The sequence below is a fragment of the Lissotriton helveticus genome, chromosome 6, assembly GCF_964261635.1.
Source record: "Lissotriton helveticus chromosome 6, aLisHel1.1, whole genome shotgun sequence".
NCBI lineage: Eukaryota > Metazoa > Chordata > Amphibia > Caudata > Salamandridae > Lissotriton > Lissotriton helveticus.
In genome coordinates, this window is record NC_136067.1 from 265,368,432 (window position 1) to 265,384,794 (window position 16,363).

Consider the following 16,363-nt stretch of genomic DNA (forward strand, 5'->3'; position numbering starts at 1 on the left):
TGGCATTAAAAACTACTTGCCAAACCTTAAACTCCCCTTTTAGTACATATATGTCGCCCCCAGGAAAGGCCCTTGGTAACCCAAATGTTAGGGTGCTATGGAAAATGTACGTTTATGTTTTACATGAACTGGTAGTGATAAACAGTCTTCTTCATTTTTCACTACTGTGAGGCCTACTCCTCTCATAGGCTAGGATAGGAAATTCCTTAATACACTGATAAGCTGTAATTCCTGATCAGAGAGGAGTAGCTTTTTCATGTTTCATGTGTTTGGTATGGTCTTGATAAATCCTCTTTACTGGTGAATTGGGATTTAAAATTACTGTTTTAGGAATGCCCCTTTAAGAAAGTGTACATTTCGCTGCTCTGAGCTCTTTTGTGCCTTAAAGTCCATCTCCAATACACGTAGGAGTTGGGTGAAAGCTACACTTTGTGCATTCCCTCTACATAGCCACAAACACAGGAAGATGGGGCACATCTGCATTCTGATGGGTCTTCTTGAGCAGAGGGGAATGGGAGGGGCAGACAGTTACACTTCAATATTTAGTGTCCTGTCTACACACACAAAGCACTAATTTACCCCCAAGGCTTAGCCTGGCAGACTGTACTGGGCTGAAAGGGATTGTGTGCATTCAGAGGTCAGCCTTTGATGTCAACCCTACTTCAAAAGCTCTTTTGGGTATATGTAATGGGTCCCTGACTTACACAAATCAAAACACTTCCGGACCTACACCTGAACCTTTGTCAGAAGAGCTGCTATGCTGCTCAAAGGACTCAACTGGACTGCTGATCTGGAAGGCTTGCTTTTCTGTTTGTGACCCTGCTGTCCGTTGCTCTCTGACTCTGCTGAAGGAGAGCTGGACTCTGCCTACTCCCAAGGGCATGTTTGTCCGCCTCCTGTTAAGACTCAGGGATATCAAAGTCACTACCCCTGTTCCTGTGCCTGGCTCACTGGAAGTGGCCCAGATACTTGCAGCATGGATTTTGATGCATCTCCTGTCTGCTTGTTCGCAGAAATGGTGCATCAACACAATTGAAGGATTAAAATCGGCGCATCGCTTCAGAACCAGTGCTATGCCCCCAGATATCGACTCATCGGACAGAGTATCACCGCTGCAGCTTGGTGAGATAGACCCATCCCCTCAACTGCGTAGCAGAACCCAGCACACCGCTCGACACCTCTCAACTCCATCACCCCTCTTCGTAACTGACATCACATTCACAGCGTGGAGAAAATCGATGCATCTCGTTGCTTGTGACCAGGAAAGGTACTTTGTTGACCGAGGCCTGTGTGGGACCTGTAGCCGTCTGGTGCTCCATTGCGTTTGGCCCAAACTTTGACTATGCCCCATTCCAGCACAACCCAATGTAACCTTTTTACTGCTACTTGCTTCTAAGAGCAGTACTGCATTTATTTTTTCAAAATTAAATATCTCAACTTCTACACATTGGATTTTTGTTGTTTTGGTCTTATTTTACTCCGGTAAATATTCTCTATTCTTCTCAACTGTTGTGGAGTCCTTTTGTGGTGTTTTTACTGTGTTACTATACGAGTTACTGCACAAATACTTTACACATTGCCTTTTAAGTTATGCCTGCCTGCGCTGTGCCAAGCTACGAGAGGGTGAGCACAGGATAATTTAGGTTGTGTTGTGACTTACCCTGACTAGCATTGTGGTCCCTACTTAGACAGGGCGCATACCTCTGCCGAACAGAGACGCAATTTCTAACAGCAGCTATAAACACAACAAAAATTCAAATCTAATATTCGTACTTAGGGAGTTTGCCAGTGAATGATTTGTCAGATGTCAAATTCAACAACACGAACAGAGTGTGACAGAGGCGATCCAAAAATGAGAAAGTAAGAGAAGGAGTCTGTGTTCCTTTTTACAGTGTCTATGAAATATTGTGGTGCTTCTCAATCTGAGCTGTCATAACATCCACAAGGCGGGAAAGAATAAGCAAGACAATCATAATTCTGACACCTCAGAAGCATGCCATGAAAGGGTTCCCAATTACAATCCAGCGCAGATATCATCAATTTAATAATTAGGTAAACAAATAACGTTTGGATCTTTACCTTTCAACATGGTCGATGTTGCCTGCTGCACCAAGGCCTCCAATGGTATAAATTTTGCCATCATACACCAGGCTGTTGTGCCGGCACCTGGCAACATTCATGCGGGAAACAAGGTTCCAGTTATCCAGTAAGGACATATAGCACCAGACATCTGCCAGCGTGACGCCCGACTCCATGCCACCTGAAAACCAAGGAGGACAGCTTAGAAGGATTCAAATAAGTGAAATCGCCTACTGTCTTCATCTGTGGAATGTCCTTTCAATAAAATCAGAAAATAGGACAACACATTTCATTTATGGGAAGCAGATTATTCCATGTCTTTCCCAAGTGCAAAATCTAGCAAATACACAAAGCCTTAGAGAACAATGGCTGTAGGGTACCCTGGCTTCCATTCCCGAAGATATTGGTGTAATACCCGTGACAATGTGATGGTCTAAAACTCTCTCAAAAGAAAAGCAGAAATAGTGCAAAGGAGTCAATAGGTGTAAATACACTGCTGTTAGTGGTACTGATTGCTAATGAGCTGCCCTTAAGTGAAATGTGACAGAAAGAGCAACATCTGTTCAGCTGGTCTGACCATTACGGCTGCATTATTATCCTGGGTGTTAAATGCAAACCTGCTGAATAATGATGCCAAGGGGTGCAGTAGTTGTCAGATTTGCAATTGCATCAACATTTGCACTTCTGACCGCAGAATGGGTGTAGATGCTGTTATGCTGTGAGATTTTCCTGGTTCCAAAGTGCACAGACACAGATATAGTTGGTTGTGTGAACACCTTGCACCAGGAGTTAACTCTTGTGCTGCTGTCCTTCCAGATAAGCCAAACTCTCACTCATAATGGGAGATTTATAGAGTCACATTAACTGAGAGGAAAAGCAGTATCTTGGTTTAAAATAGATTTGTAGAAAAGTTATACATTCTCAAGGTATACACTAACACACATACATTATGCATTTGGGTCGAATTATGTAGATATCTAGGCATAAGTCTGTTGCACACTAACCTGCTTCTAGGGGATCCCCACAGGGTAAACTATCTGAAAGCATGAGGGGAGATGAATTCAGACAACTTTATTTTCCTTTTTTCTGCATGGAAACTACTATTACATTATTAGAATCACTTTCCCTGCACCCCTTAAAAATATGGACACCAGTGGCACTCTTCCACACTTAATAAAGTTGCACCAACTTTACTTAAGTGACAGTTTACGAGCGTGAGTGAGTGTGGGAAGGAAATTAGTAGGGGAAACAAACGCGGAAAGTCTTTGTAATGTGTGTGACCAATGCTCGCATTGTTACAACCCTGCATATTGTTATTTATCATCAATATTCATCGCCTTTCCAGCACACTCTAGTTCAGGGGTCTATTTCTGACGGGCGATAATGGTGCACATCTTAAGCAGTGGTAAGCCACTTCTCCCCAGAGATGCAGCCTGCAGAACGACTGCTGTGAGGCAGCCGCACACTGATAAGACAAGACAAATTATGTATTTCCACTGCTTAAGAGTATGCAGCTTCATTCTGTTACAATAGCTTGTCATCTGATGGTAATATTTCATTCCAGAATCAGGAGCAAACAACAAACACAAATTAGCACAGCACAAAATGCATTTATCACTACGAATTTGATGTCAATTCCCGACCATGACTTTCAGGAAAACACAATGCATGGAATCTCCATCATGGGGAGCCCACAAAGGCAGGATTGATAATGTGCGGGCACAGCAAGCTAATGTGTTTCATGCTATTACCAACGTTCTGCATAATGAATACAAGGTTGCCGCATTAAAAACCTAGCCAACATTAAAGGGCAGTAATCCCACTGAATGAGGCATTACGACATCATAAAGAGTTATTTCACTATTAAAATTAAGATAAAATGGAGCTTAATTGTGATTTAAAAAAGGGATGGAGACCAGGGACAAATGACAGCATCTCATTTCAAGTCTCTATATTGTCAGGCCATGAGCTGTTTAGCATACATTGTGATGGTGCAATAAGCTATTTTTCTCTCGATTGCAAATGGTAAGGCAAAGCGTGTGGTTAGGGTGACCACTGCCCTCCCTCGAGGTCATTACAAATTTTGTTCCCAGTCCTGGATTTTGTGATAGCCTAATGCATTCTGGGTGCTGCAGGGTTTCTTTGCTTTCTTTGAACTATTTACACTAACATCTGACAAAACGGGTGTGCCCCAGGACTGTGGAAAGAGGTTATAATGACTAGGCATAATCATCTGTCATTCCCTCGTGGGGTCAAATCATGATCCTGATCTGCACCTGCAGACAGGCCCAGAAGTAAGCCGTCCACTATTTTTGATGAAGTTCTGTACAAAAATGGAAATTCAGCGACATAGCACATGAACTCTGGACATTACATATTAGAAAAGGAATTCCGTCATTATGATGAATTTCCAAACGGAAAAAAGTCAGTCAGCCTTCAGAAAGCAGGCTGATAAAACCTCATGTTAGAGAAATGTCACAGCGATGAAATATCTTTTCCATGAAAACAGAATACTTTTGTGCAAAATGTTTACTGGGCCAGGACTGAATCCCAAGACCAGAAAAAATACTATTACACGTCCTAAAATGTTGGGAGTTGCAGGAATAAAGGTTTATTTATTTTTTAAAGATTGCTGTAGAGAGGTGAAATTTATCTTAACTCTTGTCCTGGTATATATTAGGGAAAAGTAATACATTTCCCAGGTATCTTTCGGGAGGGATGAAATGTAGTAATATTGCAATGCATAATGTGCTGATCTGAGGCCGCTGCTCAAGGCAATAAACTAGGAAAAACACACACCTAAAAATCCATTCTATGCACTACGTTTCAATGATGTTTAATTCGGTCAGTCTGTTGACCAGCAATGGTGAACCTTCACTTAAGGCTCCCACCGAGTCTTTTACGGTGCATTACAGGACGGCATTATGACACCCCTCTAGATATGGATGTAGCTTAATTTTTATCAAGACTTGTTCTATTGGTGTGCTATTTTTTATTATATTAAGTGTAATGCCACACTTGCCGCATTTTAAGCATGTAAAGTAGTACCACTGTAACAATACTTCACGTATTTAAAATTTACTAAGTAATAAGCCAAAATTTACACATATGCCTCTTCACCGTGAATCCACAAATCCTCCTACATTTTAGGTGCAAATGTTGGATTGTCATCACAGTAAAGTTGGAAAAAAACATTCAGGCTTCTCGGAAAGCTCTTGCCGGGAAGCCCGCGCTTAAAATTAAATAAAAATCTCCCCTCTGGGGCAGCACACCAGAAGTGCCTCTGTTTACCTTCCTAGTGTAGGCTCATGGCCGACACACGCACTCGAGAGGAAGTGCGGGGTCAGCCATTGCCTACACTCAAGAGGTTAATGTTTAACATGCCATGAAACAGCCTTAAAACTCCTCTTAAATCTCTACAATGCGCACTACAGGCACTCCTTCCTCGTCAGGAAAACGTTGGCCCTGACACATTCTTTTTTTTTTTTTAACTAATCAAGGGCCAGTGATTCAATTTGCCTCCTTTTATAAACATTTTTAGGAGCATAATTACTTGAAGTATGATTGCCAAAGTTAGAGACTCTCTTCATTTTGCTCACTGTACTGAAAACAAATTAAGGATGACGTCTGCATGCCACATGATCGGTCATGTTTTTGACAGGTAAACTGTTACTGCTGCACGTGACCCTCCAGCCAGCGACAGACACTTGCGCACTCAGGGTTCCTGCAGTGCACGCGCCGAACGCACATTCTGTAAAACAACAAAGAACCAGGAACCAGTGATATTCACAGACGTTGACAGTCAAATGCCAGAGACATACACCTGACTGAAAGATATTATAGAGGCGGGTACGAGCTGTTGACTCCTGGTTTTCCGTAAAACAATGTGTATGGGCAAACCGCTAAGACAGCATGGTTAACTACCACCTCTCTGTCAGCTTTAGGGGAAACCTTTTATGTGAGGCTGAAAGAGACCTGTCAATCCTCTAAATAGGCCACTGGGGCTTCCTGGGAGAACATACACAATGACAACGTCAAAGACCAACAGAGCATTGTAGAGGGGTTGTGCTGCAGGTCTACCGCTGCAGGCAATGAAGAATATCATAAGAACCAGTTATAAAAGTACTATTGTGCTATTGTCACAGTCAGTTTTCCCCACGCTTAAGTGTGTTGAAGCGTGGAAGCATGGTTCTGATGAATTAAGGTTTTTCTAAGGCTTAAGACAATCTTAATAATAACTTGATTTTATAGAGCGCTGGATACTGCACTTCTGCTTCTTCTAAGCACTGAAAATAACAGATGCAATCTTACCCAATTTATGGTACTCAACTTCTCCACCTAAGAAGGGTGGAAGGCTTTGAAACTTTTCTAGGATTTCCATTCATCATATCACCACATCTGGCAGCAGGAAGCATTCAGGCCACGGAGCCATTCGGTCAGCAGTCATTAGCTTGTTTTAAAATAGAAATTATAGCATTGAAACCATCCAATACAGGAGAAGCAGTTTTAAATCAGCTCTAACATTGCCTTAATCCAGGAGAAAGTCTTTCGTTAATCAGGCTTAATATTCGGTTTAAGGCCGTCTGGAACCTGTATTAGTACAGTGGAGAATCAAGCCCTTAAGACTGCTTCCTATCTGCAGCTACTACATTTTAAACATATATTTAAAAAAAAAAAATATATATATATATAAATAATTCAAATATAACAGAATAAACCTTTCTCTAGAATGAGCGTTTTGAGGCTCAATTTGCATTATAATCCTGGTACAGGAGCTGAAGTTCACAACCATGCCTTCTACTTCATTCACCAATCAATATTATTATCCCATCAACTACACTAATAATATGCACATTAATTGTAAAAGAATTTTGCAACAAGCCACTCGCTGGTGAAATCAGCCATTGACTGGTGACTAAGGAAACACCAGAGTAACTGATTGGTCTTTACCAAACTAGATAGTTTCACCTTCTAGAAGTACTGAAAAGCAACAAAGTTATTTTTCCCAAAGGGGATACTACTTGTTAGTTCAAAATAATGTATAGGGCAAATACATTAAGAAATCGTAATTGGCTAGTCCTGTCCTACCATACAAGTTAGAATGTATCCGTGAATATTTTCCTATTTACTCATGGAATTTAATTTTCTGGTAAAATGCAAATATTAGAATACAGCAACAATGCCCAGGCAGAATTGATTGCCCATTTTTCTGCTGTGGTGGACTGATTGCTGTTGCAGTGCAGCTTCGTGTTTTTTAAAGCCATTCGTCAAATTTAGGGTAGTTGATGGACAGTGCAGCATTTCTTTAAAAATCAATCCTTCCAACCCAAGTCAGTTAAACAGAAAGGCCTATTTTATTGTAGAGTCGGTTGGTGGCTGAATTAACCCATTATGGCACAGACAAACGTATTTTTATTACATTCATATAAGAGTAATAGTGGAATTGCTCAAATTATTTAAAGAGTCTTTTAAATTACTTAGAAGTAGAAGCGTTCAATGCAGCTGTTACACTCAGTTTGCCCACTCTTTTATTGGCATAATTCAAACCAGGTATTTTTAGGACTGGACTTGGGATCGCATTTACCGTCTCTCCAGAGCAGTTCCAAATACATAAGAATCATAACATAGACAAGGCATATGAGTCAGCGCAGCCAATCCACAGATTGCTTGTTGTGACACACTGAGTTACAGCATTCACTTCAATTATTGTAAGACTCTGCAGTGGGAAATGGAGAATGACAATGAATTCCACTAGTTACTCCCACTTGCACTGCAGACCGGATCTCCAGTGAGTTGAGATCTCTTGTGTTGTTGCTGATGGTGAGCCAAAGACAGCAGCATGATGGTACACTTCCTTAATTTTGTTCTGTGTTACATCAGAAAACTGCACTATTACTTGTATTTCAGGCAATGGGGGCTTTGGGGAGGGCAGCCGAAAAGAGAGAGGTCTCCCCCCTTGGGCGGTTTGGGAGGGGCTGGGGCAGGCCCCCGTTCCTCCACTTTGGATTTTTAGATCGGGCTAAATATTTGTAGCCCAAATATATAAGTTTAGAGGGCAAACGCTCACAGCCACCATTTTAGGTTTGGTGACCTGGTGGCTGGGAGCGTAGTACCAATAGTGAAGACACTCCTCTCCCCCCGCCCCCTATTACCAGTATTTCTAGTTTTCTCTCCGAAGTATGGTTTTGGGTTAGGGCTATCTTTGTTGGGTCAGGTGTGCAAGGGGTAGTTGTTTGTATTGTTGCTTGGAACAGGTTCAGAGCGGGGCTTTTAAAGTTTGCCAGGGTTGGCAGAAGTTTCTGGTTACCGTTGAAGCTGGGTTCAGGGACAGCAAAACGGTAGGCAGGTAATTTTAAGTTCAGTTGGAAAGGTTGGGTGAGTTACTGTTCTAAAAATGCAGGCATAGGATGTTGGTTAATAAAAGTGTATAATTTTACTGCAATACATTTTAATGTTGATATATGGTAATGTCAGGGTGGGGGCATGATAAGGGGATCACGGGGGCGGGGTCAGGTATTCAGATGCATTGGTGAGGTTTTAAGTTTTGTAAGGCAGTTGCCAGGGATGTTCATTGTAATGTGCCCCTGTTTCAATAAAGCAGCCTTTTTCACTCCTCAGAATGGGTCCTTATCTGGTCGCCCCCCTTCCCTCCCAATATAAAGTTGACCAAACCAAGATGGCCACCGTCGTCTTTTACGTGCGCTTGCTTGATTACAGGGCTTGAGCACATTCGTGTAAAGACTTTATATAGATGCCAGTCAAAGTTTATGGTGGTATTGAACTTAATAATTAAACAGCTGTATGTTGTTGTAAGTTTTAAGATACATGTTCCTTAATTAATTAAACCCCACATGCATAACAACAGTTTTCATAATAATTTGCTTATACATAAAATGTATTAAGCCGTTAACTCTACAAAAACAAAACATCTGCAAATTAATCATTTTCCTCATTGCATCTGTCCTCATTGGAAATAGATGCACCTCTGCCAGCGTCTGAAACCGGCATGTATTTCATAACATTGGGACTTTAATTAAAACAGAGAGCCAGGTGGTGTGTACGTGCATTCATCCCACTGAATGGTAGCGTGGTCAGTGCTGCGCTGCGCTCTCCATTCTGAGTGCTCTTTCTCCTGTACTCTGCACTTCTCCTCGCAACAAGCAGGTAGGTAATTGCACATGCTATGCGTTCCCATAGCTTATGGACATTGGCATGATGAGGTATTAGAAAGTTTCTAATCAACCAGCCAGCTATCAATTTCAGAGCAGAAGAGCTTTTGTGACACAGAGATACTGCCAGTCAAAAGACAGCGCTGCAGGGGTGGGTGCAGAGTAACACCTTTCAGACAGAAGGGCAGTTTCTCTTCTGAGAATTCTGCCCATCTGTTCAGTGGTGGCTCCTCCACTAATGCAGAGGAGCGTCACCCCACTGCTCTTTAAGCAGTGCAAACAATATATATATATTCGGAGCCAGGTTAGGGGGGGGAAGGGTGGCAGGGCTGGACTGGCCAAAGCAGAAGGAAGAGTGGTTTGCTTTTTGAGTGCACATGAAGATTTGGCCAGCCCTCTTGGGCTGGCCAAACAGTCACATGCACTTTGCATGTTCTCCACCAGGCTTTAATGCACGGCCTGGGTGGAGAACATGCACAGCCTCCCAGTCCCTGTCTGAGCACCAAACCACGGTGCTCAGACCAGTCACAATGCTGCTGTCATGGTGACAGCAGCGCCGCGATTGGCTGGGAGCCTGGGTGGCAGGGGGAACTTTATTCCTTATAATATATTGTCACACCATAACTTTTCCCACAAACCACTTAATTATTTGGTGCATAGCTGTTTCATATTAAAGACCAAACGTGAATAATAAAAATTAAAATACATAAAAATGTTACCTATCTGTTGCAAAAAGACATTAGAAGCAGTTTTATATAAGCTAGGTTTTTAAAAAAAACCAATCTATAGTGTAAACATTCAGAAAGATTCTATCTTTTCTCTAATTACCCAAGGAGTGCAAAAAAATAAACATGTTGCCATAATTATCTATTTTATGCTTGTCACTGTATAGCTAGATAAACTGAGAAGAAGAAAGAATAGCAGTGTTTTGATTGCATTCTTTAAACAGCTGTTTAAATTATACTCTGTGACCTGACCTGCTTTCCTCCCATCTGCTGGCTCTGGCAGCAGGCATTGCAGTGTCAGAACTCAACTGTAATAAGTTATTACAGTTGGGTTCTGGCACAATTTCTGAATAATGGGTAAGTGGCTGTATCACAAATCGCCTATTATAAAGAAATTAGAGACAGGGTGTAACAATGGGGTTGCAGAATGCCATGTACTATATGATAATAAATAAACAGTAATACCACTGTGATAGGGGCTCCCAAACACTAGAGTACAATGACACCTTAGACCTCAGAAAAAGAGAGTTTCTGATTGCCCTTGCTTTACAGTGATATAAGGTGACACTTAATATCATTTGAGTTTGAGGGTTAAATATGTGGTGTGTCTTGACTTATTGAAATTATGTGTTTCAAATATTCATTTTGAGATAAAAATAAATTTGTTATGTCTATGGTGTCTGCAGTTTATTTGTATCACTTACTATTTTGCCTAATTCCAACATGCAGATCACAGGGTTTTTTGTTTTTGTAAATAATCACTTTATTGAGAACTCCTGACTGGCCGGTTCTCAGTGCATCATAGGTGGCTACAACCCTGTACCACGTCCTGCTGACGTGTTGTGTGTATATCCTTCGGAAGTTCATTCTAATTTACTTTATAATAACTAGGGTGCAGTGGTTTCTCACCGAGCAGAGCAGATGTTGTCCCTTCCTGGGAGGGTAGACTCATCAAGGCCATGAGTCTTTCAACGTGATAAGAAAAATCCTGCAGGGAAGGATATGTTTCCACAAGACAGTACTGATTAAATTACAAAAAGAATGTAATATATATATATATATATATATATATATATATATATATATATATATATATATATAATAAACAAGAACTAGTAAAGCAAGGAGGTTTGGACTCTTTGATGCAGATGTATACTTTGCTGTAATGGGAATGAATTGAATGGAATCCACCCTAACAAACTAAGCTAGCAACATTTGAAACACAAGGGAAATAAGCACAAACTATAAGAAGATTACATTTTCAAACATTCGTGCAGCTCAAAAAAACAAATTGCCACCATATGGTATGCTGTGATAAATGTGGTATCCTAAAGTAAGTGCTGGGGTTCACACCACCAGAATAAATTGAGCAATGCACAAGAGTTCGACCACCAGTGCACAGAAATTGAGAGTACACCTAACACAGGCAGCCATCTCAAAAGTCCAACAAGTCAACTGAGTACGTATTGCAAATTTAGTCCTCACGAAATTAGTTTTGTACATTATGCACAAGAATAAAAGTATGAGGGAACATAAAAACAAGCTTTATTTAATGACACTCACTGGGTAACATGTGGTGTTGCAAAATTTACTGTTTTTATGAAACAAAACAAATATTTCTAGTCTGTCATCAATATGTTTCTTACCGGATAGGTAAATGTTGTCTCCAGCGCTGACCACGCTAAAGAATTCCCTGTCGTAAAATGGCAGGCTAGCTAGTGGATACCATTTGCTGTTCTGTGGATTCAGGCACGTGACAGCGGTCAGCGTCCTCTGATTCATTCCAACCATCTGACGTCCGCCAACCAGGACAATCACCTCTGCCACTCCTAGGGTTCGAAGGACAACATGTAAAATGTTATTCTTTTACCAAGACATATAAAACTGTAGCATGTGCAAGCTGAACTTGCCTGCTGTGAAGAGAACAGCATTGAAATAAATACAAGATTGCAAGATAACACAAAAGTATGAAAAAGTTGAGCGTTATCTGATTGAGAGCAGTAAGGCCTCCATCTCTTAACAGCACTAAACTATATTAGAGCATTGGAATGTGGAGCACTCCATTAAAGATAATGGAGTGCTCCGTGCTTCTACAGGCCGGCAAAGCCCGCAAAGCAACATTCCAATGTTTTCACAAAGGCCTCTCGGAGCTTGAGGAGATTTAAATCCCCTCGGGCTTAGAGAGGGCTTTGTTTTATTTGTTAGAGCATTCTGCCCTCTAGTGGCAGAATGTTCTGATAGCCTTATAGTCCTTCGTAGCTGGGCTACACAGGCTATTAAAGTCCAGCTCCCTTGTTAAAGGCCCAGACATTCGGCTCGGGCCTTTATCACTGGAGCAGGCCTTAAATAGCCGGTATAGCCTGCTACAGCGGGCTATAAGGCTATATTATATCGTGATGTATTGCTGTAGCCTTAAAGCCTGCCGTAGCTGGCTATACCGGCTATTAAAGGCCCGCTCCAGTGTTCAGCGAGGGCCTTTAAAAAAGGAGCAGGACTTTAATAGCCAGTTTAGCCCAGCTACGAAGGGCTATAAGGCTATTGAACATTCTGCCACTAGAGGGCAGAATGTTCTAATAAATAAAACAAAGGCCTCTTGGAGCCTGAGGGGATTAAAATCCACTGGGGCTCCAAGCGGCCTTTGTTCAAACAAGATTGGAATGTTGCTCTCTGGGCCTTTACCGGCCCGTAGAAGCACCAAGCACTCCATTGTATTCAATAGAGTGCTCCACATTCCAATGTTCTAATATAGATTATTACACTCCTACACTCAACTTCACTGCAGACAAGCAGACATAACACAGGCACAGTTCTTTATGTGACCTGATCCCTAGATGACTTAAATTAAGTTGAGAGCAGATCTATAGTGCGCTGTACATCATGTGTTCCTGTGGGAGATGTAATTTAATACAAATGTTAAAACCATTCATAAGGTTAAGAGCAGATTTAGTGCAAACAATTCCAATAAATATTTCTCAAGGGCAACATACGTTGTATGCAAACAATTACAAACAATATGCAGGAGAGTACAACATTTTGTAGATATATTCTTAATTAGATCAATATTTAAAAGGAAGTATTGAATGGAAAAGAAAGACAGTAGGAAGACCTATCAATAATTGTAAATCAGACAAGCTTCCAAAATGCTGCATTTTAATTGGCCCCTAGCCAGTCAATATCTACCCTGGAGATCTGCAGCCAGTACTTAAGTCAAGCCTTATTACATCATCAAGTCACATATCTCTGAACCTTCTTCGCAAAACTGCAGCCTGTGAGGATCAATGAATTCCAACAAAGCACTAGAATGTTTACCTAGCTCAGAGAATGTGCCAGCACTGGGAGAGATGCTGCTGCAGAAGAGAGCTTTAGAATCATTCACTTTTCTATGCAGAAAACTGAATAAGTACATTAAAGTATTGCTTATCTCTGTTTCTACAAGTTCCTGGAATAAACCAGTCCTCAAAAGCACTCCTTTTGTTTTGTTTGCATTTTATATTTATAGTGTTCCGAGTCTATGAAAATTGTAAAGCCATGACAATTTTCACTCATTGTACAGTCTTGTTTAATTTACAATGTTACTTATTGTAAAATGTTTTAATTAATTAGCCATGATTTCAGATGTTCTAAGTCATACAGAACAACATTTCTATAAGACAATAAATATATACTTTTAGATGTCATTATTTACATTTAATTTACAATACGTGTTATTTTTTAAGACCGTTCATATGCGTGCTGGTATAGGGAACTACTGACAAGCGGGAGTAAGAAAAAACTAAAAAGTAGAAATTAAATATTTATACAGAAACACCTCTGGATGGCCGAACTGTTCACAGGAGCACAAATCTATTACATTTAAAGGCGATATCTGTCTGCAAATAGCTTCTTGCATCTCAAAAAAAAATCTACTTGCATACATTTTAAATATTTTAAAAAGCTTCTAATGCCTGCCAAAATAATATTTGTGGAAAGCGGATCCCCTTCCCTTTATGTAAATGATTTACCGCCCCAAATCAGGAGTTTTTTCAATGTTTTGTTACCGGGTTTCAGTTCGAGAGCATAAAACAGGTTTGCTCATCGAGCACCACATATTTAATTAAGCATACATAAATAACACTGTGACAGAACGAGGTGTTATTAATATTGCTGAGCCAATAGAAGAAATGGGAATAGCAACGTGGAGAAGTGTGGCTCACTGGTTAGAGCGGCAGACTGAAGCAGAGATCAGGCCCGGGATCAGGGTTCAAGTCCCGACGTGGCAGGGTCTTGAGCTCAATGTCCGCAGACTCGATAATTCTCGCCTCGGCGCCTACTCTAATCATGGGTCCCACGCTGCAACTCTGGGCAATAGCTTGCTTAATCTCCACAACGGCCCCTACAACACTGGGATGCCTGGCTTCACCTTGGGGGTGCCCAGGAAGGGTATCTCACAGGGAGAGCAAGGAAGGGTTCCACAGCGTTATACAGTGCCGGGACGCCCCGTTGGGGCAGCTGTGCGCTTTACAAAATACACTACATACTACAACTGACAACCTAATTAGAGGATATAAGCAAAAATAAACTGCTTGTGTGAATTGGCAGACTTGAACAAGTGGGGTTAGCCCTTAAAACATGTATCTGCTATGGTAGCAAGGAGGGGAATTTGCAACCTGACCCAACATTGTAAATGAAGAGCAAAATGGACTGTTTTCTCTTATTGGAAGGTGGTTTATTAGTAGGTGTAGGTAGGTCTCCACCACTAGTAATAAGGCCACAATGACAATAAAAGGTCCAGTCAAGGACTCAATAAATAATTCCCTTGCTCAACCCTTGGTAGCTGGCTGCAGGTAAGCAGGCTTAACTTAGGAGGCAGGTGAATAAAGCATTTAAAAACACCATAGTAAGACCTAATATACAATAAAAATCCAATACCAATTTATAAAAATTTGAAATATTTCTATGATTAAAATGACACCCCAAATGACAAAAATCTAAAGTAAGGAACAGGAGAAATGCATTTTAAAAGAATAAATGCTGACTGCGGTGGAGCCCAGATCAGACACAACGAGCGGTAGGGCATGGTCAAGGTTTTACCTTTTGTCTTGGTAATTTTATTTTTTTTAGATTTTTCTCTCGACATCGAGCAGGTCTCCTCAGCAGGCTGTGTTTGGGTTCATTGTCAGCAGCTTGCTACAGTATAATGCCTTGCACAGTTCCTTGGAACTGTGCAAGTTCCTAGGAACCTAGGATGCCTTGCACAGTTCCTAGGAACTTGTTGACTACCAAAAGCTCTGGTGCTTCAGCGCAGCAAACCTGAATTTCAGGCCGGGTCGCGGTGCAACGTTGCCGGCTTGACTCTCGACGACGGGTTTGTCAACTTAAAGCTTTTTAACAAAAATTATCCAAAAGATCTCAGACTTCTGGATCTTCTTCCAGAAGGTCTTTTTGGGGTTCCAATGTGTCCACAACACCAATCCAGGGTTCCAGAATCTATGAGTTGTTCCTTGGGACATTGGGGCTTTAATTCCCAAAATGCATCTGGCCAAATCCTTAAAAGTCTAGGTGACGGTGATCAGCAGGGTTCTTCTTGGTGGAGACGATGCATGTGGAGCTATTTTACCTGTTGCTTTCAGGGAGTCCACTCCTTCAACTTCCACTGCATAGTCTTTTTTTGCTGAAGACCAAAGTGTGCAGCAGGGTAAGTCCTTATGAGTGCAGTACTATTTTGTGCAGTCCAAGGGTCCAGCAAGGCAAATCCTTCTTTTTTTGTAGTTTCAAGGCGGTATGGGAGTTGCAGGGCAGCTCTCCCATATTTATCCAGCCTTCTGGGCTTGCAAGCAGGGCGGCACCCCCGACCAATGTGGTGCAGGGTGGCTCAACGATGACCACTTCCGCTTGTGTGGCAAATCCTTGTACCAGTAAGCACTGTTCTTTAAACACCAAAATGGAGCTCAAGGTCCATCTCCTTTGCTAATTCAACTACAGGAGCTCCCATCTAGCTGGATGTGTAGGAAGTGGGGGTAGGCCTGGGTCCTGCCCTAAGTGTCTATCTCTCTTTGAAGACCAGTTTGGCTTCTCAGCCCCCTTCCTGCCTTTTGTTCTGCCCCTGCAGATCTGCTCCCACCAAATGTCTCTGTTTCCTTTCAGGCCACTTCGTACCTCCCCAGAGCAGTCTGGTTCCACCTGTCAAAGGCTGGCCGACCAGAAAAGCCTGCTGCAGGGCTCAATTCAGGAACATGAGAAAAGCAGGTCCTATAACCTTTTTTCTGACATACTTATAATAAATCTAACCTTTGGAAGTCATTTAAATTATTCTAACTCATAATTTGACACTTTGAAGTATCATATTAGCTCACTCCTGTCAATTTGGACTTTATTAAAGTTTAATAAAGCCTTCCCATGTTAGCCCATGAG

At 41.5% G+C, this 16,363-nt stretch overlaps 1 protein-coding gene across 1 annotated transcript in view; it reads right to left on the bottom strand.

The window, feature by feature from the left end:
- The window catches only part of KLHL29 (kelch like family member 29), a 1,176,991-nt gene that overhangs the window by 78,462 nt on the left and 1,082,166 nt on the right, over positions 1–16,363 (bottom strand). The window contains 2 exon segments of the mRNA XM_078647716.1: positions 2,080–2,260; positions 11,620–11,802. Coding sequence (XP_078503842.1) covers positions 2,080–2,260; positions 11,620–11,802 — 364 coding nt within the window.